Source organism: Sphaerodactylus townsendi, linkage group LG03, assembly GCF_021028975.2.
Source record: "Sphaerodactylus townsendi isolate TG3544 linkage group LG03, MPM_Stown_v2.3, whole genome shotgun sequence".
Classification (NCBI taxonomy): Eukaryota; Metazoa; Chordata; class Lepidosauria; order Squamata; family Sphaerodactylidae; genus Sphaerodactylus; species Sphaerodactylus townsendi.
In genome coordinates, this window is record NC_059427.1 from 37,184,024 (window position 1) to 37,211,626 (window position 27,603).

The 27,603-nt window shown below is 41.7% G+C and overlaps 1 protein-coding gene across 5 annotated transcripts in view; it reads right to left on the reverse strand.

Annotated features, from left to right (window-relative positions):
* Positions 1-3,753: 3,753 nt before the first annotated feature.
* Positions 3,754-27,603, reverse strand: part of PDZRN3 (PDZ domain containing ring finger 3) — a 235,090-nt gene continuing 211,240 nt past the window's right edge. For 4 of the 5 annotated variants that reach the window (XM_048490219.1, XM_048490220.1, XM_048490217.1 and 1 more), the window contains 5 exons: positions 15,211-15,309; positions 13,324-13,386; positions 11,373-11,477; positions 8,427-8,543; positions 3,754-6,539 (listed from right to left, as the gene is read on the reverse strand). In XM_048490219.1, the coding sequence (XP_048346176.1) occupies positions 4,992-6,539; positions 8,427-8,543; positions 11,373-11,477; positions 13,324-13,386; positions 15,211-15,309 (1,932 nt within the window). In that variant the 3' untranslated portion in view covers positions 3,754-4,991. The remainder of the gene's footprint in view (positions 6,540-8,426; positions 8,544-11,372; positions 11,478-13,323; positions 13,387-15,210; positions 15,310-27,603) is intronic. The other variant, XM_048490218.1, reaches the window with a different exon arrangement.

A 27,603-nucleotide genomic window follows, 5' to 3' on the forward strand; every position in this document is an offset into this window, starting at 1 on the left:
TCTAGCAGGTAACTCCAGAAGACTGATACTAGCGGTACTGACACTGGTTCAGTGTCACTGGTTGAGTATTTGCTGCTGAAGTGTGTCTTGAAATTTGACTATAAAATATCAAACTGGAATGCTATTTAAGAGCAGTTCACACTATCCACGTCTGTGCTAGATGCAATGCTTGTTGCAATAAATAAGGACATTGTTGTTGGGAAATTGTGTGCCCAGACACTTGGGAGTGCAACATGAATATGTGCTAGGAAACTGGGATTTCTTGCGGCTCCTCAGTAAACATCCCTATTTGAAAATGAGGAGCTTTCACAAGTTGTGGTTGTCCCAATTGCACATAAGGTACCGCATGACTGTATGCTGAAATGATTTAAACCCGTACAAGAAAAGAAGTTGCTAACGAATTTACAAACTTCTGGAATCTATCACCTTATTTTACTATGCTTCCATTCCTCCCCCAACTAGAGGTATAACGACAGAGTTCATCTACTGCATATTTTCAAACTGCAACCTTAAGGCTTATCCACCTAAACTTTTTTACACAGGAAGGTGGCATTGCTGAATCATTCTCTTGTCATCTAAATCACAGCAGAACTTGACACATAAGTTGTGATGTGTCCATCTACATCTAGGAACAGTCAGCTGAATAGTTCCTTGAGCAAAATTACATATTCTGTAAGTGTAACAGAAGTCTGATGGATGCTTCTTGTCATGAATAAGCAGTTTGGGGAGGAAGCAAATCAGATTAGAGAAGTAGTAAATATCTATCACCACCTAAGACCTACAGGGCTTTCTTGCCGTCAAGTTGCAGCCAAAGTATGGCGACCCCAGAGAATCTTCAAGGAAAGAGACTTCAGAATGGTTTGCCCTTGCCTGGCTTTGATTAGTGACCCAGGACTTCCTTGGTGATCTCCCATCTAAATACTGATCATGGACAACCTGACTTACCTACCAAGATTTGATGAGCTTGGGCTAGCCTGAGCTATCCAGGTCAGAAATATGTCCTGAAACCACTCCTACACTGGATACCAGCTTCATGCTGAACTTAAAAAATGTCTTTCTGGTGCAAAACTGGTTCCTGATTTTGGGGAGGGGTAGAAAAGTGGGGAGCCAGTGAAGATTTACCACCAGGTACCTCTTTCTCTTCCCCAAATTGCCATTTTTGGGGACATACCCTGTTTCCCCGAATATAAGACATCCCCTAAAAATAAGACATAGCAGAGGTTTTGCTGAAGTGCGAAATATAAGGCATCCCCCGAAAGTAAGACATAGCAAAGTTTTTGTTTGGAAGCATGCCCGACGAACAGAACACAGAAAAATAAGACATCCCCTGAAAATAAGACATAGCGCATCTTTAGGAGCAAAAATTAATATAAGACACTGTCTTATATTCGGGGAAACACGGTATGTTTTTGCTAGAAGGAACCGTTTTTATCATGAACATGTTTATCATGAACATGTTGTTCTACCCTTACACCAGAAAAAAATGCTACTGCTGCTTCATTTTTGAAGGACCACATACAGTGGAACCTCGGTTTTCATTGCCTTCGGTTTTCATCGATTTTTTTCAGTGAAAAATTTGTCTCTGTTTTCATCGATTTTCCTCGGTTTTCATCGATTTGCAGTAAGGTGCAGGGGTTTGAGGAGAAAAATCACCCGGACAAAGCTGTTGCAGGCAGTGCGTGCAACTTGTTTAATGACAATGTCTCTGCCCCCCATTTCAGACACATCTCTAAAGTATACCAGAAATGCACCTCTTGGGACAGCTTCTTTCTGGTACAACATTGGCCAATTGGCTCTAGAAGCCGGGTCCCAGTATATTGTTTGTTACTGTTTTCAGCATTAAACACTATGTTTATTCACCAAAAATGTGTTTTTGGTATTTTTTTGGAGTGCCTAGAACGGATTAATTGGATTTACATTGATTCCTATGGAAAAGTTTGCCTCGGTTTTCATTGGTTTCAGTTTTTATAGATTCTTTTCGGACGGATTACCAACAAAAACCGAGGTTCCACTGTATTTTCTTTTACACTGTAATTGCCTTTTCTGAATATGCCAAGCTGGTGTAATGTAAAATTTCACACCATAGGAAATGTGTGGTTCAGTAACAAAACTGCCTACTCAGAATGAACTTTTGCCTTGGGTGTGCAAGAAACATTAGGCTCTATGCAACAATTCTATCCCGGACCCAATCATTTGTCATTTCTAACACAAGGAATTTTACATTTTGTCATACTGGGGAGAGATTGGTATGTGACTGTGTGAATGTGATAGGAATAGTTAGAACTTTTGTTTCCAGTCTACATCTATCAACGTTTTGCTGTATCCTTCTAAACAGTTTTAGATATCCTCAGTATGAAATTGTGTAGAAAACAAAAGAGGAGAGTTTAAATTGCTGACGTTTTGGTTTTCTGTTGCTTCTGGGCATTTGAGCAATTTTGCTAACAAGTATCCGGTAACCTATTTCCAAAGGCCACTTGCAGATAATTATATTTGGTTTAATTTACATACTTCCAGTTTATAATCCTAATTAATTCTCCAACCACTAGTCCTTAGGCCATGGGTAACCCCACCTCCTTTTGTTTGTGATCCCTACTGTGTGATAACTTGTGTTTTCATATAAAAGTGGATGGTAAAGCAACACAAAACCCACTAGGAAGATGCTTTCAGGTCTGTTTTGAGGCTATTACATTTCATTTTGCAGTCTTGTGGGTTACCAGCCTGCTGATTTTAAAGCTTCAGTCTATACAAGTATCTCAGTGAAGACTGCTCGTAATTTTCTGTGAATTCAGCACAATTCTGTGCATGTTAATGCAGGAATAATTCCTGCTATATGCAGTAGGATTTACTCACATGAAAATGCTCATAGACTTATAGTCTTAGACAGAAAAGCAGCTGGTGCCTCAGAGTGACTGGTAAGGAATTGAAGGGCATACATGCAATATAAGCCTGGTCACATATATGTATATTATACATACATATTGGCTACATACCCAGTCAAACTAATGTGCAGCTTGCAATTTCTTGTATACATGCATACACATGTCCCATTCAAAGGTGCACATGCATGTATGGATACACAAATACACACATTCACTCCCTTTTCTCCTCCTTTTGTCCTTTCCTCTTGTCTCAGGTAAGAGCAATGTACTTAGGATTGGATTTTCCGAGAAATGGAAAACTGTGGTCTCTGGTTGATTTGGTGTGAGGTCCTAGAGAACATTTCACCAGCATGCCAGTGGTGTTGATTATAGCAGGGGTCGTCAGACTAGTTGACTCTGTGGCCACTTTTGGAATTCTGGGAAAGGTAGTGGGCCCTGGAGGTAAGGCAGAATGGTGTGGTATTAAGAGTGGAATACCTAATCTGGAGAACTGGGTTTGATTCCCTGCTCTTCCACATGAGTGGCAGACTCTGATTTGAAGAACCAGGTTTGATTCCCCACTCCACATGGAGCCTGCTGGGTGATCTTGGACTAGACACATTTCTCCCAGATCTCTCTCAGCCCCACCTACCTCACAAGGTGCCTGCTGGGCGTCAGGGGAGACGTGATTGTAAGCTGCTTTGAGCCTCCTTAAGGTAGAGAAAAATAGGGCATAAAAACAGCTCATCATCTTCTTTTCTTCAGATCTCAGAAGCTAAGTGGCATTGGTACTTGGATTGGAGACCACCAACAGCGCAGTTTACCCCTCTTGGCTCAAGATACAGGGGTAGGGGATGCAGGAAAGGGTGAAAGGAAAGAGCAATGCCCACGGAAGTGAAATATAAAACAATAATTTATTTTTTTTAAACTTCATTTTACTTGTTAATGTTTATAACTAGTCATGATTGTGTGAAAACTGCTCTCATTTTCAATACATTCAAATCTACAAAGCAGACAGCTACTACAATGGGCATTTCAAAGTACACAAACAGCCTTGTAAAAACATTAGACATACATGCACGTTCTTTCGACAGGCCACAGCCTGGGCAAACTTGCTTCAGTTTCCTTCTGGGCTGCAGGACGCCACTGTTTTGCTCCTGTTCGTTCAACGAAACCTTCAAACTTCTTTCAGAAATAGCAGAGGATGAAAGTGTTTGGATGTTAACTAGAACTTTACCGGGCTGCGTTCTTTTACTATAGGTGCCCTCCATCCCCATATTATGTTAGCTATGCTGCTTCAGCCCCTGGTACATTCACAGCGCTCAATACATTACCTCTGGCTATTGCTCTGCAGTTAACCAGACATTTTCAGCCGTCCCTCTGAAATCGTGCCTGTACAATTTATGGCCCACGGGATGTGTATAGTACCCAGCCACTTTGTTGACAATCCTATTTTACAGTCCCCGGCCGACAGCAAAAACAGAACCTTACTGAACACGGGACAGCTAGGCTATGTTTGGGGAACTCACCAGTTAAGCAGCCAACCGTGCCAAGAGGCAAATCAGAATGTATACCCAGTCCCAAAGACCCAGCCCGTTTGATAAATGATGCATATTCCTGCAAAATAATCCTTTTGGGATTTTGGTAGTTCAGCTAAAAGAATGATAAAACAGTATCATGTGCAGAAAAAGGGCACAGTAGCAAAGATATATTGCAAAATACTGGGTGTCTTTTCTTGTTAAAAATACATATTTGAAGTTGTCTTTTGAGTTTCTGCATGTGTAACCTTTTTAAATTAAATATGAATATAGGTTTAAAATTACCTGTGTAAGTATGATTAATATGTTTTTCCCGATATTTAAAACACTTTATGTAAAAGGGTAGCAAGTTACAAAAAAGGTACTATTGGTATTCCAAACAAGCTCTGTCTGTTCAATATTGCCATTAAAGATGTTGGGTGGGTGTCTGTCTCTTCCCCCGGCTGAGGAGGGCTGCACCCACAGTTCAGTCTTTGAATTAGAAACTCGACGTGTGTCTTTATATACAAAATCAACCAGTGTTGCCGCATTTAACGAGGCAGGAATCTCTACCCCAATGGTAGGGTTTTATATACAAAACTTTGGCACGGGAGAATTATACTGTCGTCACGGACAAGAAGGAGTTGTAAACTTTTGTGCCGTCGGGAGACTTTGTGCCGTGGGTTAAGAGTTCTTGGATGGTCATCCAATTGTCAAATATCTTTTTATTCCTTTTCTTCATCATTTTTTTGTGGCTCAGTTCGATGATGTTCATCTCCTTCTTCTCCTCGGCCCCTTGCTGCTCCTTCAGGCATTCTAGCCGGCTCTGCATCATGAACTCCCGCCTTCTCCGCTGCTCTTTCGCTTTCACCAGATGCTGCTTTCGTTCCTCCTTACTCCAGTACCGGCCCATCTTCATTTCACTGATGGCGTCGTCATCTGTGGTCATGCCACTGCGCTCTTCCTTAATCTTTATGGCCCGTTCTCTCAGTAGCCTGTCCCTTACAGGTCTCTTGGTGATGTAGCGGGTGCCGTCGCTCCTCACCTTGACTTTCCATTCCATCCTGGGTTCGCTCTGGTTTGAAGAGTTCAAGTCTTTGCACATGCTCACTAAACTCATTTGGCTCTGTGCATATTCCACTGCTGATTTCTGTTGTATCAACTGCATATAGCTCTGGTAGTGTTGGGCATGGGCAGGGATATGGGCATGTTTATATGGGGAGTGCTGGTATGAGGACAAGTAGGAGCTACCCGGTTTTGGGGGCTGAGTTGGACTTTTGCTTCCATCAGCGGCTTTCCTCTCTTTGCTTTCCAGTTGCTTGCCAGGCTCGGCGTCTTTTGGGTGTGGCTTAGCCTCACTGGATTCTTGACTGTCTGGGCACGCCAGCAAGTTTTTCTGAGAGCTACCCTGTGCTTCTGCCCCTTCGCTGACTTGCAGATCGAGCCCTTCTGTAGTCCTGCATAAGGAATTGTTGGGGGAGATCTCCAACGTGAGAGGTGTGCTACGGCAGCTTTCCCCTGTGTTGTAAGCGCTGGAGCTGTCCTTGTCCGACTTTTCCGGGAGCTCTGTGATATCTGACAGCTCGTGCCGGCGAACGTCGATGCTTGTGTTGTAGTTGCGGAAGCCACTGTTATGCAGCATCCACGGCTCTCGGTACTGCTCTTTCAACTGCTGCATCTTGTGAGCTCTCACGATGTTGAGGCACTCCAGCTCGATATTACGCAGTTCCTCATTCAGCATCTCCAGCTCTCTGTCCACACTTTCTTGGTCACTTTTACTGATGTCAGGGGTGCTATTGTGGTAATACAGACCATACGCGTTGGTGGATTTCACCTGGCATTTGAGCTCCAGCAGTTCACGAAACCTCTCGCACTCATCCACCGGGATGCCCAGGAAGTCTGCATCCATGCAGTCGGCTGAAATGAACGACTCGTTGCTAAACTGCATGTCGCCACTGCCCAGCGTGTCCTGGCTGTATGTGAGCTTCTTCTGGCTTCCCAGGGTGTTGGAGAAAGTGGTGTGATCGTCTGCATTGTTTTCTTGCTCGGAACTCTCATCATTTCGGGTGCTTTCGTCAGTACGACCTACGCCACTGTCTTTCTCATGTTGGTTTGATAAAATAGTTGCGGTGTCTGTGGTGCCTCCGTCCTCTTCATTTTTCTTCTAATGAGAGAAGCAAATAAAAAAGTCAAGCAGAAGCTGAAAACGTAAAGAAAGTAAAAGGAACAAGCGCACCAGTTTTTCTATGCCCATTTGCTATGGGCGCCCTGACCTGGATGGTCCAGGCTAGCCTGATCTTGTCAGACTTTAGAAGCTAAGCTGGTTAGTAATTGGATGGGAGATCATTAGGGAATACCAGAGCTGTTATGTAGAGGAAGGCATTGGCAATCCACCCCTGTTAGTCTTTAGCTTCAAAAACCCTACTGGGTTGCTGTAAGTTGACTAGGACTTGATGGTACTCGACACGCACATTTGCCACGGGTACGCTGGGAAAGATTCATCGGGAATGATTCATCAGGAAGACTGGTATTAGAATGATATTTCTAGTTTTTAATCCAAGAATATCAGCTCCCATTTTTAAGAACTGCATTCTGTGGAGAGATGGGAACATGCCTCTAAGCAGATATTCCATTCCTTCCTGGGTTAAATTCAAAGTACTGACCACCACACACAAAGCCCTTCGTGGCCTTGGACCCCCCCCCCCCCCCGGTCTGCAGGATCACCTCTTCTCCTAAGCCCGTGGTGGCAAACCTTTGGCACTCCAGATGTTATGGACTACAATTCCCATCAGCCCCAGCCAGCATGGCCAATTGGCCATGCTGGTAGGGGCTGATGGGAATTGTAGTCCATAACATCTGGAGTGCCAAAGGTTCACCACCACTGTCCTAAGCCCTACCATGAAAATGTACCTCATCTGCTGGAGACAACCTGCAAGTGGGCAACTTCCTGCACACAAGCATTCTCTGCAGTGGACCCCACCCTATGGAAAGGCCTGCCAAAGGAGGTCAGGAAAGCTCCCACACACTACTTGCTTTCTGCAACCGAGCAAAACACAAGTGTTCTGGAGAGCATTTTTTAAAATAAAGGAATAGGGCTGCAGTATAACTGAATGATTCAGGAAGATGTTTCAGTAGCGAGAACAGGACTGTTGACTGTACTACCATTGCTGCAGTAGGTTTTTATCTTGCTTTCACTACACTGTATTTCTACTTATGTATTACCATTTCTTATACTGTTTGGTGTGTTGTGTTTAATACTTATGTCTTGTTTTGGATTTCTGTAATGCTAGTCCTATTACTTTGTTTATTAGAAGTCTCTTCGCTTTATTGACTGTACTGACTTAAATTAAGTAATCCATGTTGAGTCTCAGTGAGAAAACTAAAGAACTAACAATAAATAAACACGGAACTTCACCTTAAACCTAGTTTTATTATATTATCTTTTAGACCAGTGATTCCCAAAGTGGGTGCCACCGCCCCCTGGTGGGTGCTGCAGCGATCCAGGGGGGCGGTGATGGCCACAGGTAGAAACATTAATACATATATCTTTCTGTTTAATTGCTATTAAAATTTTAAAAAATTAATTTCCAGGGGGCGCTAAGTAATATTTTTTCTGGAAAGGGGGAGGTAGGCCAAATAAGTTTGGGAACCACTGTTTTAGACCATGATGATGAGGATATAAAATGAGCTAATGATTCACTATAATAATCCTTGGGATGGATGGGAGAAACGAATCTAAATAAAATAAATTAAATGAACTTGTTGATTCAGTAGGAATGGGTTGGATAGATATTTTTGTAAATGTAAGGATAAAAATTCTACATTTTCACAATTATTCTGTGAATACCAGATTTTCTCTCATTTGCTATTGCTTCCATCCTAGGATGCTTACAAGAAATGCATGAAATGTTCAACAGGCATCATGGGAAAGCCTGGCTTCGTAGAAATAACCCTTTTGTCCTAACCAGAAGTGGTACATTTCCCCTATTATCTCAGATTATTACGATGGGGCATGAAGACGTTTTGACAAACGACATACAAGGGCATCTACCTGCTGAAGCATGTTGGCAGTAAACTGCATTGCCTGGTGATGCTGTTCCTCCAGCATGTCCATGTGCAAGTCATCCAGAAAATCATTTCTGTCATCGTCCATCCATCCTTCATCCAACTACAAGAGGCAATACAAAACAGACATACAAAATAAATGTGCCTCGTCTGAACAGAGATCTGGTAAGCAACTTTCTGGGATAAGGATTCCCTCTTTGCAGAGGGTGGCTGTGTTTGGCCTGCAGCACAATAGCCCGATCCAAATCCAGGAGAACCTAAGGCCCTTTCCGTACAGCAAATGCATAGAGGGGTGCAGTCGGGATAAAGTAACCTGCTTTCCAGTTTTCGCGTTTGCGTGCATCTGTGATTGGAGTGATTGGAGCCCATGGAAATAATGTGGGTTGCTGTTATGCCTTCATATGGAGGCGTGTCTATTTTTTTATTTACCTCCCACCAATGTGTAGCATGCACAGATGGACCCCCACAGCCATGCTGACATCTCACGATACCACGAGACGATCATTTGCACCCATGTGGCTACGCAGATATAAGCTGGGAAATAATAATAAAAAAGGAAAGCACAGCCAATAAAGCGCCTCCTGCCCAGCCATTCGCTCACAAGCAGCTGCAACCCGGGATTTTTCAAAAGACTCGCGGATAGTGTGATTCTCGAAAAACCAAGTTTGGGGGAAATAACACGGGGCAGACTCGCTTTAGTTCAAAGTTCTCCCTCCAAAACAGGGTTTTTACCATCCTTGATCCATGTTTATTGGCCCGTGCAGAACGGGCCTAAAAGATAAATAAGATTTTGAGGAATAAAATTATACCCCAAGAATCTTGTTAGCCTCTGTGGTGCTACTGGATTAGAATTCAGTTCCTCTTTGCAGAGTAGCACGCAACAAACGGAGAGAAAAACAGAATGAGATTGCTAACTTGCAATCTTATCAGCCTGTGACATGACTTGTTGCCATCTCTCCTGGATAGGCATGCCATGCGGAAGAAAAGAGCCATGAGCATAAATACTGCTATTTTATCTAGTCAGAACAGGAAACAATTCTTTACTAAGTGTTATGAGTTTTCCATCTTGTCCCTTAAGGATCACCTTTCTACACACTCCCATTACTTCCTGCACAACGGAATGAAGCATCCAGATGGCACCAGCACAAATGCAGTAGCAACATAATGTAATGCAATAAAAGCAATAATTCTGGATTGTTAAAAAGAAGCATGATAATATATGACATAGTTAGTATTACTCTGCTCAGCAGTGGTTAAGAATCCAGCTTGGGTGCTGTGATGTGTTCCTTTTAGCACTGCATGTTGCAGACTATAACCAGCCAATGCTGCAAGAGAAAGACCTAATCATGCTTTCTGGATAGGGAGCTACAAAGGCTCAGGGTTTTGCACGATGGTTAAAGAGACAGTCCATTCTTGAAACCTACAGAAAAGAGTGTCAGAACAGTGACATCCTAAACAGTTACACCCTTCTAAATGCACTGATGCCAGTACACTTAGAAGTCTGTAACTCAGCTTAGGATGTAATGATTGTATCTGCTTTGCAGTCTCACGTCAGAGCAAAATGAACCCCCCCCCAAAAAAACCAGATGATGCTTGAAAACTGTTTCTCAGAAGAGTGATTTGACCAATGATGAATCTAATGGTCTTTTCTGTGTATCCATTTTTGACTCTTATGGTCTTCATGGGCAGCTCTTGTTCTCCTACAGGTCCTATTCTGGTTGGACGTGCTAGCATAGAAATTTCGAACCACGCAAGCCTCAAAAAAGACTAAAAACCATTTAAAACCTAATCCTGACAAAATGGAGGTGCTACTGGTGGGAGGGAGGGGAGTTCTGGTATGGGGAATGGGTTTTCTCCTGATGTGGATGGGATAGAACTCCCACTGAAGGAGCAGATTCAAAGCTTGGTGGTGCTCTTAGACCTGGGCCTCCTTTTGGATAAACATGTAGCAGTAGTGGCCTGGCATACCTTTCATCAGCTTCAAGTGGTGAGCCAACTGTGGCCCTTCCTGGGTAGGAAAGATCTTGCCACTGAGACGTATGCCTTGGCAACACTGAAATCAGATTATTGCAATGTGGTCTATTTGGGTCTGCCCTTGAACCTACCTGTTCACTCCGTTCACCATCAGTGGCTTTGCTTTATTTCTGAGGCTAGACAGCTGGTGACCTGAGGCCCTTTCTGCACTGCAGAAAGGGCGCTCCTCCACCGGCAGGAATTCTGCCAGTGGAGGGGTGGGGGCCGTTCGCACGGGAGCGTGCGAGCGGCCCCCGCAGAGGCCGGCACGGGAGAGGCGGCTCCGCACAGAGCCGCCTCTTCCCCATCCCTCTCCCACTCACCTCGTCGCCTTCGTCACTCTACTGGACTGCTGAGACCCGCCCACGCTGCCCTCCGACCTCCAGGGGTCGCACCGCGCCAGCGGGAACGCGCTGTTTCCCCAAAAACCTCCCTCCAGGAGGGAGGTTTTTGGAGGCGGCCTGATGCAGCCCTGGGGGTGGGGGAGGGGAGCCAGGTCGGCGCTGCTGCATTTTAGCAGCGCCGCCTGTGCGAACGGCTCCTTGGGGATGGCGTTTTTGCCGTCCCCAGGGCGCCGTATATGGCCCATGCAGAAAGGGCCTATGATACAGCTTTCTGAGTCATGGCACCAAAAGGTTGGAACACCTTTCTCAGGGAGATTCACCTGTTTTCCACTAGGGTGCGTGAAGACTTTTTTGTTGTTGTTTTGTTTGGGTATACCTCCCAAGAACATTTGCTGGCTTCCTCCCTGGCTCTGGTGTTATATGGGTATGTGTTTTTATTGAGTTATTTTATAATTTTAAATGCTGTTTTTATTTGTTCAAACATGAAATGTTTTAAATAAATAAATAAACTGCACATCTGACAGGGGGATTGTCCTTGTCATCCTTTCCCAGAAAATGTACATTAGATATGGTACCTGGAGAATTTCTGGCCTTGCTATGAGCAAGGAGACATTCTTGCTTTCCTCACTGGTAAGAAGTGCCACAGCTTCCTCCCGATTCTGTATCTCTATGCCATTAATCTGTAAAAAAAGAGAGAAGATGTTAATAAGAACATAAGAACTAGCCTGCTGGATCAGACCAGAGTCCATCTAGTCCAGCACTCTGCTACTCGCAGTGGCCCACCAGGTGCCTTTCGGAGCTCACATGCAGGATGTGAAAGCAATGGCCCTCTGCTGCTGCTGCTGCTCCCAAGCACCTGGTCTGCCAAGGCATTTGCAATCTGAGATCAAGGAGGATCAAGATTGGTAGCCATAGTAAGTTCTAATGCGTAGAACTTACTAGAGAAAAATAACTGAAAGGTGAAAATTCAGCGAAGTGTGTTACTTTAAAAATCTGCGAGTTGCCAGCTATATAGGCCCCAAGGATATTACTCTGGGCTTAAACACATTCTTCACATGAAGTCAAATCCATCAGTACTATTTGCTTAGTCTTATACAAATTAAAGGTTTCAGTTCTGGGTTCAGCCATAAATTCAGCAGCTGCCCTTGACCAATCAGTGTCTTTTAGTACAAGCTGCCTAGGTCTTCAAGGCACAGGAATGCAATCTTAGAGTAACTTTCGTAGGTTCAGAAGGGTTTAACTGCTTAGGATTGTAATGCTAGTTTATGATCAGTCTTGCCATCAGACAAATGTTTTAAATCAACAGTCTTCTAGTGACTGTTCCGCTTATGAGCGCATTCAAATGGAGAAACGTTTTCGTGTTTTTGTTTAAAAACAACAAAGAACTTTGGGTTTCAAAACTTTTCCTGGCAAAGCAGGTAACTGTTTGCCACACAATTTTATCACCTCAAAAATAATTTGACTATTGGGAGTCACAAAACTGTTACGAGGCTGATGAAAGGAAGAATGATACATTTCTTTGCACATTAAAAGTATTATAAGGATAAGGATCATAAGAGGCTAGCAGTAAAACCCATTGTGCAAACAAATACAATAGGCTCTAGAAAACTGTTGGGGTGGGTGTTCATGAGCTTCTTGCTGGCCTGGCTGGGCAGTGAGAGCCTTGTGCTAGCGGCATCCTTCTTTACTTCTTCTCCTCTTCCTCTGTCCCCCTCTGGTAGTGGAGAGGCCTGGCTGCATCCTAATTGCTTCCCCTGTTTGCTGTGGTTAGCACCCAGGCCTTCTCAGGGCAGTCCCATCTCTTCCCCATGTGCGGAACCAGCATCGTGCTGGGTGGTGGAGAGGTGCAGCGGATGCCTCTTCTAATGCTATCCTTTGAAGCCAGAGGGCGCCAGAGTGGTGGCTTTGAATGGCCACTGTGAGCAGGCCTGGCCCCAGGTCCTCTCCCCAGATGAGGAGACAGGCAGGGGATTTGGGAGGGCATGTGAGTGGGGTGGGGAACTTGGAGAGGCATCTGAATGGGGCTGGAGCTTCGCACGAGAGAGCGGGTTGCATTTCTCAGGGACAGGATGGCATATTGGTGACAACTATGTTGTTAAAGCAAAGGATTGTGGGAGGTATAGTCCAGTTGCCTCCGCTGCTTGGAAAATCATGCCCTCTGGACTACATCTCTCAGAGTTTTTCACTTTAAGTAGGGAGTCTTTGGGAGCACGGCTAGGTTTTTATATAGTAGGATTCCCGAATTGTCCTCTTAGGTCATCTCTCACAGTTATAACACTGCCAGGTTACACTTTAGTCTTTCATTGGCCATCCATAACGTTAAATTCTATGGCCAAAACTTAGTTTTGTGAAAGGATGCCAAGAAAATCAACTTTAGAGTACTTACTTTGGGTTATTTTTTATGTAGGATTTCTTTATGGATTTGCTTTCAAGAGGGAACACAAAACTAGGCAAGCGATGAACTAGTGTCAACTGTGCTAGTATTTCTCATAATATAAATCATGTTTGGCTTATTTGCGAACTTACTTGAATTATACGATCGCCTTCTCGGATGCGGCCGTCTTTTGCAGCAATACTGTTGGGATCAATCTGAAACAAAGAGCAGAAAGTTGGCTGCTTCCTATTAAGTGCTTCCTAGCTATGATGAAAGTGAAGTAAAGGAAGCAGAGGAGGGATTTACATTTACAGTATTTTTAGTACAATTAGTACAATTAACTGCTCATAGCCTCCAAGTGAGAGGAAGATGTCATCAGAAATTAATCAAAGGCATGGGTGATACAATGCTACACATGAGCTTGGTAAACTCAGTTGTACCAACTGCAGGCTGTCCAAGTTGATTGGTGCCAGGACTGACTAACATCAATGAAAGAAGCAACTTCATATGAAGTCCACTGGGATGAGCCCGATGGACTAATTCATATTTACCTGCTTATCACTCACTGAGCCCAAAATGGATTTGTATCAGTGAATGAGCCATTGGTCACTACTGAGAAAACTACTGCATCACTTGCTAGCTTGGATCCACTGGAGAATTTCAGCATTCTTACACTGTTTCCAGGAGTTCCCTGTCTCCCAGGAAAAAAACCATTGCAGGGAATTTTTGAGAAGGTTGGCTCTGCAGATGGAAATCTCTTCTATCTATGGAAACCTTCAAGTGGATCCAAGCCAAAGTGAGTGTAACAGGACCCTTTTCCGATTGGACAGCTTGTGCATTCAATCAGATGAAGATAAAATGCACACAGGCTGTAAACAAGCCCTAAACCAGAAGGTAATCTGCTACACTTGGATGTGTTGCTTGCATAGGTAAATACAGCAGAGCCTTTTTGAGTGTAATTAAAACAAGCACTTGGAAATGAAGAAGAGATTTGATTTATAACCCAGTTTTCTTAATTGTAAGGAGTCCCATGGCTTACAAACTCCTTTCCTTCCTCTACCCACATGACACCTTGTGAGGCAGGTGGGGTTGAGAGAGTTCTGAAGAACTGTGATTAATTCAAGGTCACCCAGCAGTTTCATGTTTGGAGTGAGGAATCAAAATTGGTTCTCCAGAGTAGAGTCCACCGCTCTTAACCATTACACCAGGCTAACTCACCACGCTTAGCATAAGATGCCTACTTCACTATGCTAAGAAGTTAGAGTAAAGCAAGTATACACATTAGCTATGTTAATCAAATTGCAATATTTAACTTGAATGTTTCAAAAGACTACACCGCCCTGAGCCCTCTGGGGGAGGGCGGTTTATCAATCAATCAATCAATCAATCAATCAATCAATCAATCAATCAATCAATCAATCAATCAATCAATCAATCAATCAATCAATCAATCAATCAATAAACAAACAAACAACAACAACAACAACAACAATAATAATAAGTCAGCAACTCTGCATGAATATAAATTAGATACTTACTAGGTGAAAGAACAGAGGTAAACATTTGTGCGGAAAAAAAAATACAATGACCTTCCCCTTCCCCCAAACTCTCATGTGATTTATGGTTGGTTCTCCTGTCATTTCCCACTTTGGGTCACACAGTGTCCCAAGGTTAACCAGCTCTCAGACATATGGTCAGAAATCGAACTTCTGACCATATTTCTTACTACTTTAAGAAAAGCAAGGCTGTACTCTTGCTGGGAAACGATATGAATCCCATATTTTATGTTTTAATCATGGAAATGAATGAATTTTTAATGAATAGCATGTGTAGATAAACATGAAAGAAATAGAGGGATGATGATGAAGGATATTGAGGAACAAAAGCAAAGTGGTAGGGAAGGAATGTTTAATAACAAATGTTTAAAATTAAGCTTGCTACTGGGAGTAACATGAAATGTAATTAATGGGGAAAAAGGAGAACAGTTTTTCCTCTACTTGAAAAGGTCAGACGTTCTGTATAAAGTTGCTCTCTCTCACCTCACTGATATAAATGCCGATATCATCTTCATCGTCAGTTCTGTAGCACACGGTAAGCCCAAACTTATCCTGGCTGTTCACTCGATGCAAATCCACTTCCTAGGCAACAACAAGAACAGTCTGAGTAAGATGCTGGTAAGGGTCTATTTTTCAAAAAAAAAAAGTGCAATTTTTTTTCTTCACTGATCAATTTCCTTTTCTATTGCAAATGATTGGATGAAGTTAATTTACTGAGCAAGAAGTGATTATGGACATGCAATCAATACTGAGGGCAACTGTGACTTTTCCGTTGATATGAAGTCATTCTGAAAATAGATCCTTTTATCGATTAGACAAAAGAAAAATGGTCCATCTCTTATGAAAGGCAAGACTAGAACAGCGAAATAGAGTTGACAAACTTTTGTTTCAGTGATACGATGGCAGTTATTCATTCTCCTTTTAAACAATGTCATATTTCTCCACTGAGGCATTAGGGCTAACATGGCAAGCAACTTCAGTCTGTTATTAGCATTCTGGGACTATATAAAATGCACGTCTGGAATCGTCTCCAGACTCTGTTCCAAAGACTTTGGACCCAATCCATCTAAAATTAGTTATGACTAAATCATATTGAAAGCAAAGGAAATTCAGTTATATATGTCTAAATCATAGTTCCTTTGTTCCTTTGTTCCATAAGGATTTAAGTCATAACTACTTTCAGCGGATCAGATACTTTATGTTTTGTACTTATATAACCCACTATGGTCCCAGTATCTGCAGAAGGACAGGGTGAACCCAGTCTATTTTGACAGCAGAACTTCTATCTATGGTTACCAAAGGGATATAATGCATCCTCAGTCTTCTGTATTAACTTTACCAGTCTCACTCTTGAATGTACTAATAATTCAATTTCAATTCATTAGACTTAATAGGCCAGCCCTCCCCTTCTGAGCTTGAGGCGGCTTACAACATAGATATCAAGATATAGATATCTTACAGCATGGATATCAACATATAAATAAAAACATATAAAAATGTAAAACATTTCAGCAATATGCAATGAACCCAGCTATTAACAAATACGACAGTCCTTTCGGGGTGGGGGGAATGTCCCATTAAGAGGATGGAAAAAACAGGGAAAGAGGGGACAGAGTGGAAGGGAAGAGGGGGGGAAGAGAAGGGAAAGAACAATAACACTAACCTAATTTATATAAACAAAAGAATGGAGGTAGTTACTTTATGCCTCAGTAGCAGTTTCTGCTGTTTCATAGCAAAGATCTTTCTAAATATAACATGAACTCCAAATCTCATTACAAAAAAGCAGCCCATTTGGAAGCACTGTATATACTTAGCACAGACTGTATATACTTAGCTCACACACACACATTTACCTCCTCCTGGTAAATGAGGGTATGCCTGGTCTCTAAAACTGTTACAACAATCTGGTTACACTTAAATTAGTCGAATCAGCATTCTGCAATTTTTTAAATGTGTCCCAGCTCCTGGATGCATTCAAGCATTTGCAGAGTGTCAAAATGTTGCTATACTGATATATCCCTCCTTCATTTTGGTCTGCAGCACAAGAAGGTGGTTCCCTCCCATGGCCACATGGGAGAAGAGTTGGTTTTTATACCACACTTTCCTCTCCTGCAAGGAGTCTAATAGTGTCATGCAATCACCTTCCCTTCCTTTCCCCACAACAGGCACCTTGTGAGGTAGGTGAGGCTGAGAGAGTTCTGAAAGAACTGTGACTAACCCAAGGTCACCCAGCAGCCTTCATGTGGAACAGAAGGGAAACAAACCCAGTTCTCCAGATTAGAGTCCAACGCTCTTAACCACTACACCACATTGGCTGTCAAAGCTGGAGAGGACTACAGGCTTTGCAACCTGGCTCTAACCTGGCATGCCCCCATGTGTTTTGCACCCATGTGATACTACAAGATGGAGAATGGTCCTGGGAATCATTGGGGTTTGATAGAGTAAGGCAGGTGTCACTAGTATTTGCAGTTTTATTAGCATTAGTACCATGGTATGGACTGGAGAAGAGTAACTTGATTGATGATCTGCATCCCTTCCCTGTAGTGAGCTTTTCTCACCACTGGGGGTGCCATTGGTTGCCACAGAGCAGTGGACTTATTGATTCACCCCTTGGCAATATTGACTGATAAATCTATATTGAATCTTAGCTCTCCATGTTAGCTATCAAGAACTAGTCAGAGCCTGCAAGCTGTACATATGAAAAGAATACCCCCTTTCCCCCCCTGTATGTGTGAATGGCTTTTTGTTCACTTTAGTATACGGCAATAAATGCATCTCATAATATCTTACACAATAGCTGTCGCTCATGACCAAAAAGTGGGTATCAAAAAAAAAACCCAACAAAAAGAAAAATAAAGGATTAAAAAGAAAAGTAAGGGATGAAAGTGCTGGCTGAAATGGCCAAGTTAACTTTGTTACTTAAAGAACTTAAGTAAGTTCATGGACCGCTGGAAGCCCTTGATTGTATATCTCGACAAAATAGAACAAAAATTGCTTATTAGTGGTTTTGAAGATTAACAACTGTTAAAGCAAGGTCAAATAGAGAAAAGTGAAATTTTTAAAATCAATAGTGATGTTAAAGATTTAACTTTATTTTGATGTAGAATGGCCAAGTGCTGACAATTTAGGGTTCAAAGGCTTAATATTTGTTGTAGAAGAAATGGGACATCTGTATGAAATAAGGACTTTAAAATTTGGTCAACTTTTGTTTTTTTTGTGTATGTTTCGGATTTTGATTGTAAAGTACAAATAAGAACTAAATCTAAAAAAAGGAAAGGAACAAAGGAAGGAAGAAAAGACTGGAAATTAATTACATTTTAAAATAGCCTTTGCTTTGTAGGTAGGTGGAGAAATGTAAGAGAAGCAATCGTGTGCCTTATGCCAGGACACTCACATCATAGCTGTTTTATTGTTTCTGTCCTTTCTAGAACTGTTGAGGGAGATTCTACATTAATTATTCCAAACGCTATTGTTTTCTTGCCCACGGGGAAAAAACCTGAAAGCTGTGACTATCTCCCATTCAAGGTTCTCTTTCAGCAGGAAAGGATCGCTGGCATAGTTTTACCCTCCTTGCAGAGCTTTGAGATTAAGGGGGAAGGATGGAATGAAAACCATTACTTAGATCTGACAAGGAGAGAAGTTTTGAAGCCCACAGGGGACTATATAGTCTCATTACTACGTGACATTTTATTTTTGCCAAGGGAAATGGTGTACCTAATAGTCTGTTTTCCTACTTACTGGAGTAAAGAAGACAACACACTTTTTGGCATGGCTTTTGGAAATATTTGTACACCCCCCCCCCCCCTCCCCCCCCCCCCCCCCCATGTTCAGTGTCACTTTCAGATGAATGTGACTGAAATTGCATCGTAAGTTATGCTAGGGAAGGCATAAAAAAAGAGTCTCCCTGTAGCTGGAAAAATCACAAGGGAAAACTAGAATGACCAACTTTCCGACACTCAAATTGCTTGGAAGATAAACCCTTTGTGTAGCCACTGAAAAATTATTCTTGACATAAAATAATGAACAAGCCACCTGACCTAATACTGGTGCCTGAAAATGCCGAGTCATTATTTTAAAAAAGGTATTAACTGGAAACTATCCTATACAGTCAAGCCCCCCCCCATCTCATTTAAATGGCTTGTACATTCATATTTTAACTGTCAAAATTCAGTACAATATACTAACTTATATACCCAATGAAGATAATCATTAGTGGGCTAGCCACATATGTCCAGCCTCAGTTCTATAATGATTTTCTACTTGTACTTCCTTAATTGTTATGTTGTGCTGATTAGTATATTTAAATTGGTATATTTAAATATTTTCAGGAATGATAATAGATATAGGCCAACAGTATTCCATGCCCAACACTAATCTCCACCATTCCTCTGTTATGGATACTATGTAATGTCAACATTGTATTAGTTCCATATGATCTCTGATAAACAAGTATGAACATCTAGACCACAGGTGTCAAATTTGCGGCCCTCCAGATGTTATGGACTACAGTTCCCATCATGCCTTGCCAGCATGATGCTGGCAGGGGATGATGGGAACTGTAGTCCATAACATCTGGAGGGCTGCGAGTTTGACACAAAAACGTGGATTCTCATACAGTGATGTAGTCCTGGGCCTTTGTTTGTGAAGGGATCTTAAGAACAAGAAATTCGACTAAATATTGTTTGCATTTCCAGAGGCTGTAAACTTACTGTCAAAGAGATGTGTGGGGTATTCTTAACAACGCTGATACCCCATGAACCAATCAATCTTTTACTATCTAAGGCTTTCTGTTCAACAATGCTGACTGACAGACATGAAAACTTTCACAAACACCTCCCGAGTCCACCAACGCAATCCTTGGAACACTTTCCTGGGAGAAAGCCCTATTGAACAGATTTCAATAGGATTCTGAGTAGATGAGCTTAGAATTGCTCTACGTCTCACTTCAGCTTTCTAGGACTGCAGCCATCACATATTTATTGATGAGGTCTGAACTGCAGGAACTCACTTTGGCTCATGGTAGGCAGCTGATTTGGTTTAAAATGCATATCCTATGCTAGTGATCAATAAAAGGAAACTATATGGCCTGCTAGTGTTCAAAGGAGAAATCGCTATGGAAACCTCCTTGTAGAAATATTATATTATTATCGCAAATGAGGAAAAAGTGAAACTTTCCTTTAGTTTTTTATTCCAAGGCAGTTATCTGCCATTCTTGTTTTGGGTTAATTTGAGTATGGTGTCTCATATTGGCAAGCCATTTTGTGTGTGAAATTTTGTGTCTGCTGTGAGAACAGCCGAATTTTCATTCTTTTTCATTTGATTGTTTGTTGTCTTGGATAACAATATCTAAATCTGCAGCTGAAGATATGCAGGGTTCTAGTCAGGATGCGCAGTGAGACGGCCATGTTTTCAATTGACACTGATCTGTTCAAGACAGCTACAACCTGAGGAGACTTCACAGAGTAAGAACCAAAAATTTCACAAGAATTTCTTCAAACTAGGTGAGTGAACAAAAGAATGGCAAATGGCACTGACTGTAAGTCATTCTACAGTGATGCAGAGAGGGGCAACCCCCCCACCCCCACACACATATATACTGACAGGATTTGAACAGTAATGACTAACCAAGAATGAGATCTTAGGTAGTGATGGATAGTTCAATGAAAACATCGACTTAGTGTGCACTGGCTGTGAAAAGACAAATTCCATTCTAGGGATTATTAGAAAGGGAAGGAGAATAAAACTGCCAGCATCATAATGCCTTTATATAAATTCAAGGAGCAGTTGCATTCGGAATACTTGCTGCCTGAAGATAGCATGAACAAACACATGATATGCATGATCCTTCCTCTTGCTCGTTCCTTTGCATGTGGAGAACCACTGAAGTATTCCAGATTTCAGAAGTCTGCAACCAAGTCCCAATTTGTAGCAGTACAGATGGCCTCCCCCAAACCATGATTCCAAACTGGGATTAAAACAGAGGTTTTCAAAGGCAGTACCCTCAGCCACATTTCATACCCAAGGCAAGGAGTGGGGAGAAACAGGGTAAGAGCATGCGGGCATGGCAACAAATGGCCTTTGAGCTTGTGAATGCAATCAGGAAACAGTTCTGGTCCCGGTCTTCTGGGCACCACTTCAGAAGGATATAAAACTTATATGGTCTAACAAATTGCTAGACCAAAGAAGGCACCCCTCCTCCCCCCCCCCCAAAAAAAAAGGTGGCAGGCAACCTCTCCAGCTAGAGGTTGCATGGATAAAACAAGTAAGTGGGGATTGGGCAAAATGGAGGATTGGCTTGATTGGGGACAATTCACAGCAGGAGAATTCCTGTGTAAACAAAAAACTGGAAAAACGCCACCCCAAAGTAAACAGGTAAGCACTTACATTCATAAATAGTCACAGAGTTGGAAGGGGCCATGCAGGCCACGTAGTAAAACTCCAGCTCAATGCAGAATGAGCCCAAACGATCCCTGACAAATATTCTTGTTGCTCCTTGAAGACTGCCAGTGAGGGGGGCTAACCACTTCCCTAGACAGCTGATTCCACTAATGAACTACTCTTACTTTAAAAAAATCCTAATATCCACCTGGTACCTTTTGTCCCATAATTTATACATATACTAATTTATACCCATACAAATGTATACTTAACTGGGGTTCATAAAATTATGCATGTTAGAGATGAAGGGGATTAAGTGAATTTATTTTTCTCTCCCACAATATAAGCATTTGACATTAGTCAATCATGGGAATGGGTTCAGGAAGTATGTCTTACTGCAACATATAATTTATGCAATTATCTGTCCCACGATGTGATACTGGGCACTATCTTATGTGGCTTTAAAAGGATATTAGACAAAATCATGGACTGTAATGGCTATTATTGGCTATTAACAGTAACATGAAAAGGGAAACTCCATTCCTCACAGATGGTGACAAATGGGTAACAGGGGTAACTGCCTTCTTGTATAGTTTGCTGGTTTCCCAGAGGCACTCTGCAAAGTAGGATATTGGGGGGAGTAGGATGCTGGACAAGATGAACCTTTGGTCTGATCCAGCAGGAATGTTCTTAGAAATACCACATTGTGCCTAATGAGTTAATCATAAACAACATTGGCTTCATGTGCTGGTAAAGAAACAAAAATTGTATCTCTATATATAATAGCAACATGTGGCCGCATCCGCAGATAACTAAATCTCTGGATTGGGGACACGTCAACACCAATTTTTTTTCTGTAAATGATGGGAGCCCCCCTCCCCCCATTTGTAGGAAAATCTGATATGTTAAAATATATATTGAAGAGATTAAATCCCTCACCCAAATTACATTCATTCTTCATTCTACTTGGTGAAACTGGGAAGTGGGATTCCCCTACAAATCTTGCAGGGACTCCATTTGTTTAATCCAATAAGTACATCTTTGTTTGTTTCATTGCACATACTTCTGTGTGCACCATTTCATTCAGCTTGATTCTTCTATAAATGTTACTAGCAAACGGAGAAGGTGTTAGTTTTAAACCTGCCAGATCCCCTTACTCCTCCATGGGTTTGTCTTTTGTTTTTCTAGCTTTTTCCACAGTAATTTTGGTAAAATTAGCAAGCTTCTATTTATATTTCTTACTTTTCATATCACTCAGAAGGTTAAAGGGTGGCAGGAGGGGGCACATTGGATGTTAAATCCACATTAAGGTCTTTACACAGGGTGTTAGTTGTGAGGGGGGAAGGGCAAGGAGATTGTAAGCCCCTTTGAGTCTCCTATAGGAGAGAAAGGGGGGATATAAATCCAAACTCCTCCTTGTCTTCCTCCTCCTTCTTCTTCTTCAATGACAGTAATGTCCCATTTCTAAAAATCCTTGACTATCTACTGCTAGTTTCCATCCTTTATCATCCAGTGTTTTTGGCAGTGCACACTGGACTAAAATGCCTGATACAGTTCTTTGGCCCCTTTATTACTCAAGCTCTGTTGCTGAGCCGTCAATCCTGGTTTAAATAATATTTTGCTCCCTTAGGAATCAGAGAAAGCTAAAAGTTAAAAAGAAGTAGGATCCAAGGCTGCAATAATGGACTTGAAACACATTTATGAATTCCAGCATCGTTACCATATGAGGTGGGAAACCACACTAGGTGTACAGAATGAAAGGAAATTACTGGCTTTCCCCTCCTGGTAATAATGCATTAAAAGTCCTAATAACATAATAGTCTATCCTCTGAGCATCTCTCAATTTCAACCTGTGGTGTCATTCACCGGGGGAAGACAATAAAACTCGCCGATATGCATAATTTATTGGCATGTCTACATGACAGCTGCCACGATAAGCAATCTCTTGTTATTTACTTGTCAACATGTGTAATTTGTTTTTTTTTAAAAAGAGAGCAGTAAATGTCAGTGACATTTCAGATGGTATTTAAATGATTTCCAATCAATAGACGCGATTGTGAATGGCTGCGTTCCCTCACCATGCTTTCCTTTTGTTGCAGAAAGGTTGAATGCATCGGTATAAGGGTAGAAGTTTTCCATATTTCTAAGGCTTTGCCTTTCCTTTAAAAAACAAACAAACAAAAGAAAGAAAGGGGGCTTTGGTTGATGAATAAGGCAGATCAGACAATGACAGCCAAGTCTAGTCACTGGAGTCAATTCTTCAGGCAAAGGGAAATGAAGTCAGTAGATTCTATGGCTTTGAGGCAAAAGAAAGTCGCTGCCTTGGAAAGATTTCTTTAAACAGCTTTATGCAATTTACAGTATTGAAATGTACACTCACTTCCACCAAGGAGGGTTTGTGAAATATTGTAATTAATTTATACTTTATAAATGGCATATATGATAATTATGGAGAAGGGATACACCAGAGAGTCGAAAAATTAAGCGTAATTGTAAACTTATGATTTATTAAGAGGCATACTATTTTTAAGTACTCAAATTTATACTCCTTGGCAGTAAGCTTGACTGATCCCAGTGGGAGTTAATTTCTCAGTAAAACTGTATATGATTGGGCTGCAAAGCACAAGCATTCATTGGCCTGTGGTACAATTTATCAAATTATAAATGTAGTTTTTCAACTAAATTTTAATTCTTAACTGTTTATTTTCATTTCCATCTTTCTTAATGACACAAAACTAAATGTTCCTTGTTTCCTGGGAACAATACTTGAAAACTGCAAGCAAATATTTGGTTTCGTTCCACAGTATTTCTCAAATCATGATTATTTTTCATCTTCTATCCTGAAAAGTCTAGATCTGATGATAGGAGAGTATATATTTCACTTTATCCCCCAAACTTAAATAAAGTGTTTGGGGTACCAAGAATTTAGCACCTTGCCTTATTGTCTCTAGGCTAAACCTACAGCAAGCAGAATCAAATCCTGATTTGACAAACTGCAGTGAAATCAGATTCCAAATCCTATGATTACTGGTAAAACCCTAATAATGAAAAGCACCATCATGGGAAACAATAAAATGCTACCTTAGTATGTTCACATGTGTACACAAATATTCATGTTTTGTCAAATCAAAATCAGCTCATGTTCCTTTCTTGCTTATATATCATCCATTTGAAGTCTACAGCATTCATGTTTGCAAAATGTTTAACATTCAATGTTTAACATGTTTAACATTCAATGATTTTGGTTTTCATGCATTTCCATGCACTGTAACCAAAAGCCTGAGTTTTAAAATATGCTTCACATTCAGTATGCACCACTTCTGGATCTCCTGTCTAACATATATTGTGTGGAGCTATAGCACTTTTAAAAGTATACACAGAACTGAGGAAGCAATGCTCAGACAAATGGTGTTTGCAAAACACACACACACACACACACCTCACTCCAGAATAGCCTCAGAGCAGGTGTTTACTACCTGAATTTTTATGAATAATTAGATATAGCCCCACCTTTGAGTACAATCCCCTCAGCCCTAGTTAGAACAGAAATAACTGGGATTTGATGCTGCCCTAGATATGATAATTTTGTGTACTTAGAAAAGAGAACAGCTGCTTCCTAGTTGCTTGTGCCTCAATAAAGTTTTAATACAATCATAAAGCTTCAAAAGACTTTATGGACAATAACTCCATAAATTTAAAACCACCAAAGCAAGGAAAAATTTCAATGTTCAGGGTACCTTTTAGAATGGGGTACTTAACAAACAAAATAAAAACCCATAGGTGTCATGAAATTTGTTAATGGTGAACAGATTCCTAGACTCCTACATCTGCAAAGCAATCTTTTGAGATTTGAATGGTTAAGGAATATAGCTTTCATGTCAGGGAGCAAGAAGTAATAACCACTGAACTAATTTATCCTATGAAACTGCAAGTGATTGGCACATGCATAGGCATTGTCGCAGTAGTGAACAGTATTGTCAACCTCCAAATGGGGCCTGCAGGAAATGACAGCTTTGGAGGTCAGGTTCTATGGCAGTGGTGGCGAACCTTTGGCACTCCAGATATTATGGACTACAATTCCCATCAGCCACTGCCAGCATGGCCGATTGATGGGCTGATGGGAATTGTAGTCCATAACATCTGGAGTGCCAAAGGTTCGCCACCACGGTTCTATGGCATCACATACTCACATCTTTCCTCTCCCCAAACTCCCCATCCCCAAGCACTGCCTTCAGTCATCAGGAATTTCCCATGCTGGGTCTGTTTTTTTGCTGCTGGGTCCGAGCCATTATACACCCTGGGTACAAATGTATGGATTTTAAATTTCAACACAGCAGACAGTTTCCTCATGCAGACCAACAAAGAGAGATGGGCTTCTTCAGATGTGAACACAAAGAAAACTTGAGTTCCAGTGTTTCCACATCAGCCAGAGCTAGGGAGATTTTTTTTTGCTCTCCCTATTTGTTTCTTGCCAGTCTGCTGAAGGGGCAGTGGTAGGGAATTTTATTTAAAATGGTGCCAGGCCTGTGATGTAAGGTCACTTTGCATTGATGTCACATCAATGATGTGATAATTCTCCAGTATTTGCTGGAGGTTAGATTGTTATTGATTTCATCAGGGAGGATGTGAGGTTCACAGATTTGTTTTGCATGATCTGTCAAAGTTTTGATTATATCCCTTTTTTGTTGTGGGTGGTGGTTGGAGTTTTTAGGTAGATACAGGTTTGTGTGTGTTGGTTTTCTGTACACTGTGTGGCCCAATTGATGGTTGGGTTTGCAAACATTAGGAACAAGATCTACCAGACCACGGCCACACAGCCTGGAAAGCCCACAACAACCAATAAAAAGATACATAACTGCTAGGCATCCTATGATAGCTAGTGCTTTTTAAAAAGAATTCTCGTATTCAAAAATGCTTTCAGATATACATTATAAAGTAAGGATAAAATGATGCATTGGCAAAAATACATGACATACATATCCTGGTAACAATGTTTATTTTATTCAAAATATGCCTATCCTACTTTATCTCCTCAAACTTCATTTTATTTTTATAATGGAAATTACGATATTGTATTTTGGTATGTAAATTATGCCTATTCAAGGAAACATAGTGGTTTGATCTAAGAAGGCCTTCTACTAACAGAAGGGTCCTTCATTCACAGTAAGAGCTGAGAGTCTTGTATTTAACAGAAGATCAATGGAAGAGTTCTCCCTTGGCGAAGAAAGCCACCTTTTGATCCAAACCACTGTTTTCCCTGTGTATGTTGGGACTTTGTAGCTGGTTAAGGTAGATGGAGGGTCCTGAGTGCAAGAAATGACCACACATTTTAGCATGCTAGGTGGGTCAGGAGGAAAGGTAGAAGAAAGCTGACAGAGGACCCTGCTTCCCTACCCTCTGCGAAGCCATGTGACTACTCCTTACTCAGACACATTAGCCTCATACTCTCAACAGGTAGCTGCCACTGCGTCTGTGACTTATCTGAGGCAGAATGTGATAGGCCCGTGGTGGCAAACCTTTGGCACTCCAGATGTTATGGATGACAATTCCCATCAGCCCCTGCCAGCATGGCCAATTGGCCATGGTGGCAGGGGCTGATGGGAATTGTAGTCCATAACATCTGGAGTGCCAAAGGTTCGCCACCACTGTGATAGGCCCACTTTTCTCTCTCTTTCTGTCATACACATCCCTTATCCAGATAAAAATGGGGCCTGTCTCAATTGTGAAATGGCATATCCACTTCTTTTGCACCCAAGCCATACTGGGCACGACACAGGTTCTCTTAAATAAAAGGATTAACGTCATTTGAACAACAGAGGAAAGAGGGAATTTGCACGTAACTAGGAAAATCATAGGGACCAGGACAGGACTCGTGACCAGCTATTATTAATACCTGAGCTGCCTTGTGGAGCCCTGGGTCTCACAACTGGTGACTGAGGGGAGGTTACCTGTTTTTTTGGCTGAACCCATTAGGCAGCAGATGGGATCGTACAACATTGAAGGCTCTATCATGGAAAAAATGCCCTCTAAGAAAATGATATGAAAAACAAGGATCCTGGTGAAGGCTCCTTCTTGACAGTTACCCAGGCAGAAGGATTCTTTAATAGGAAACTTGAACTTTAAATTGGTGCAACCTAGAAGCCGATTTCTCACCTTGTCTGTAGTTTGTAAGAAACTGCCTAACTGGCAACTTCGTTCGTTATTTGTTTTCTTAACCTAAATAACAAGCCTCTTCTTCCCTTGTTATCTATCCACACCAGATAGGTAATTGGTGCCCAACCATCCTTTCAAATCTTTAATTTAATATTTATGCTAGATGACCTTTCCCAGTTTCTTTCCCGGTCTGTTCTATAACTGCAGATTTAAACCGCCATAGGCCAATTACACAGGGAATGCTTACCTTGGGACTCTTTTCTGTGCAATTGCAGAGGACTCTCCTCACATTTCTCTTTACATGTGAGGAGGCAGCCCAGTCCCTGCTTGTGCAGCTGTTTCCTG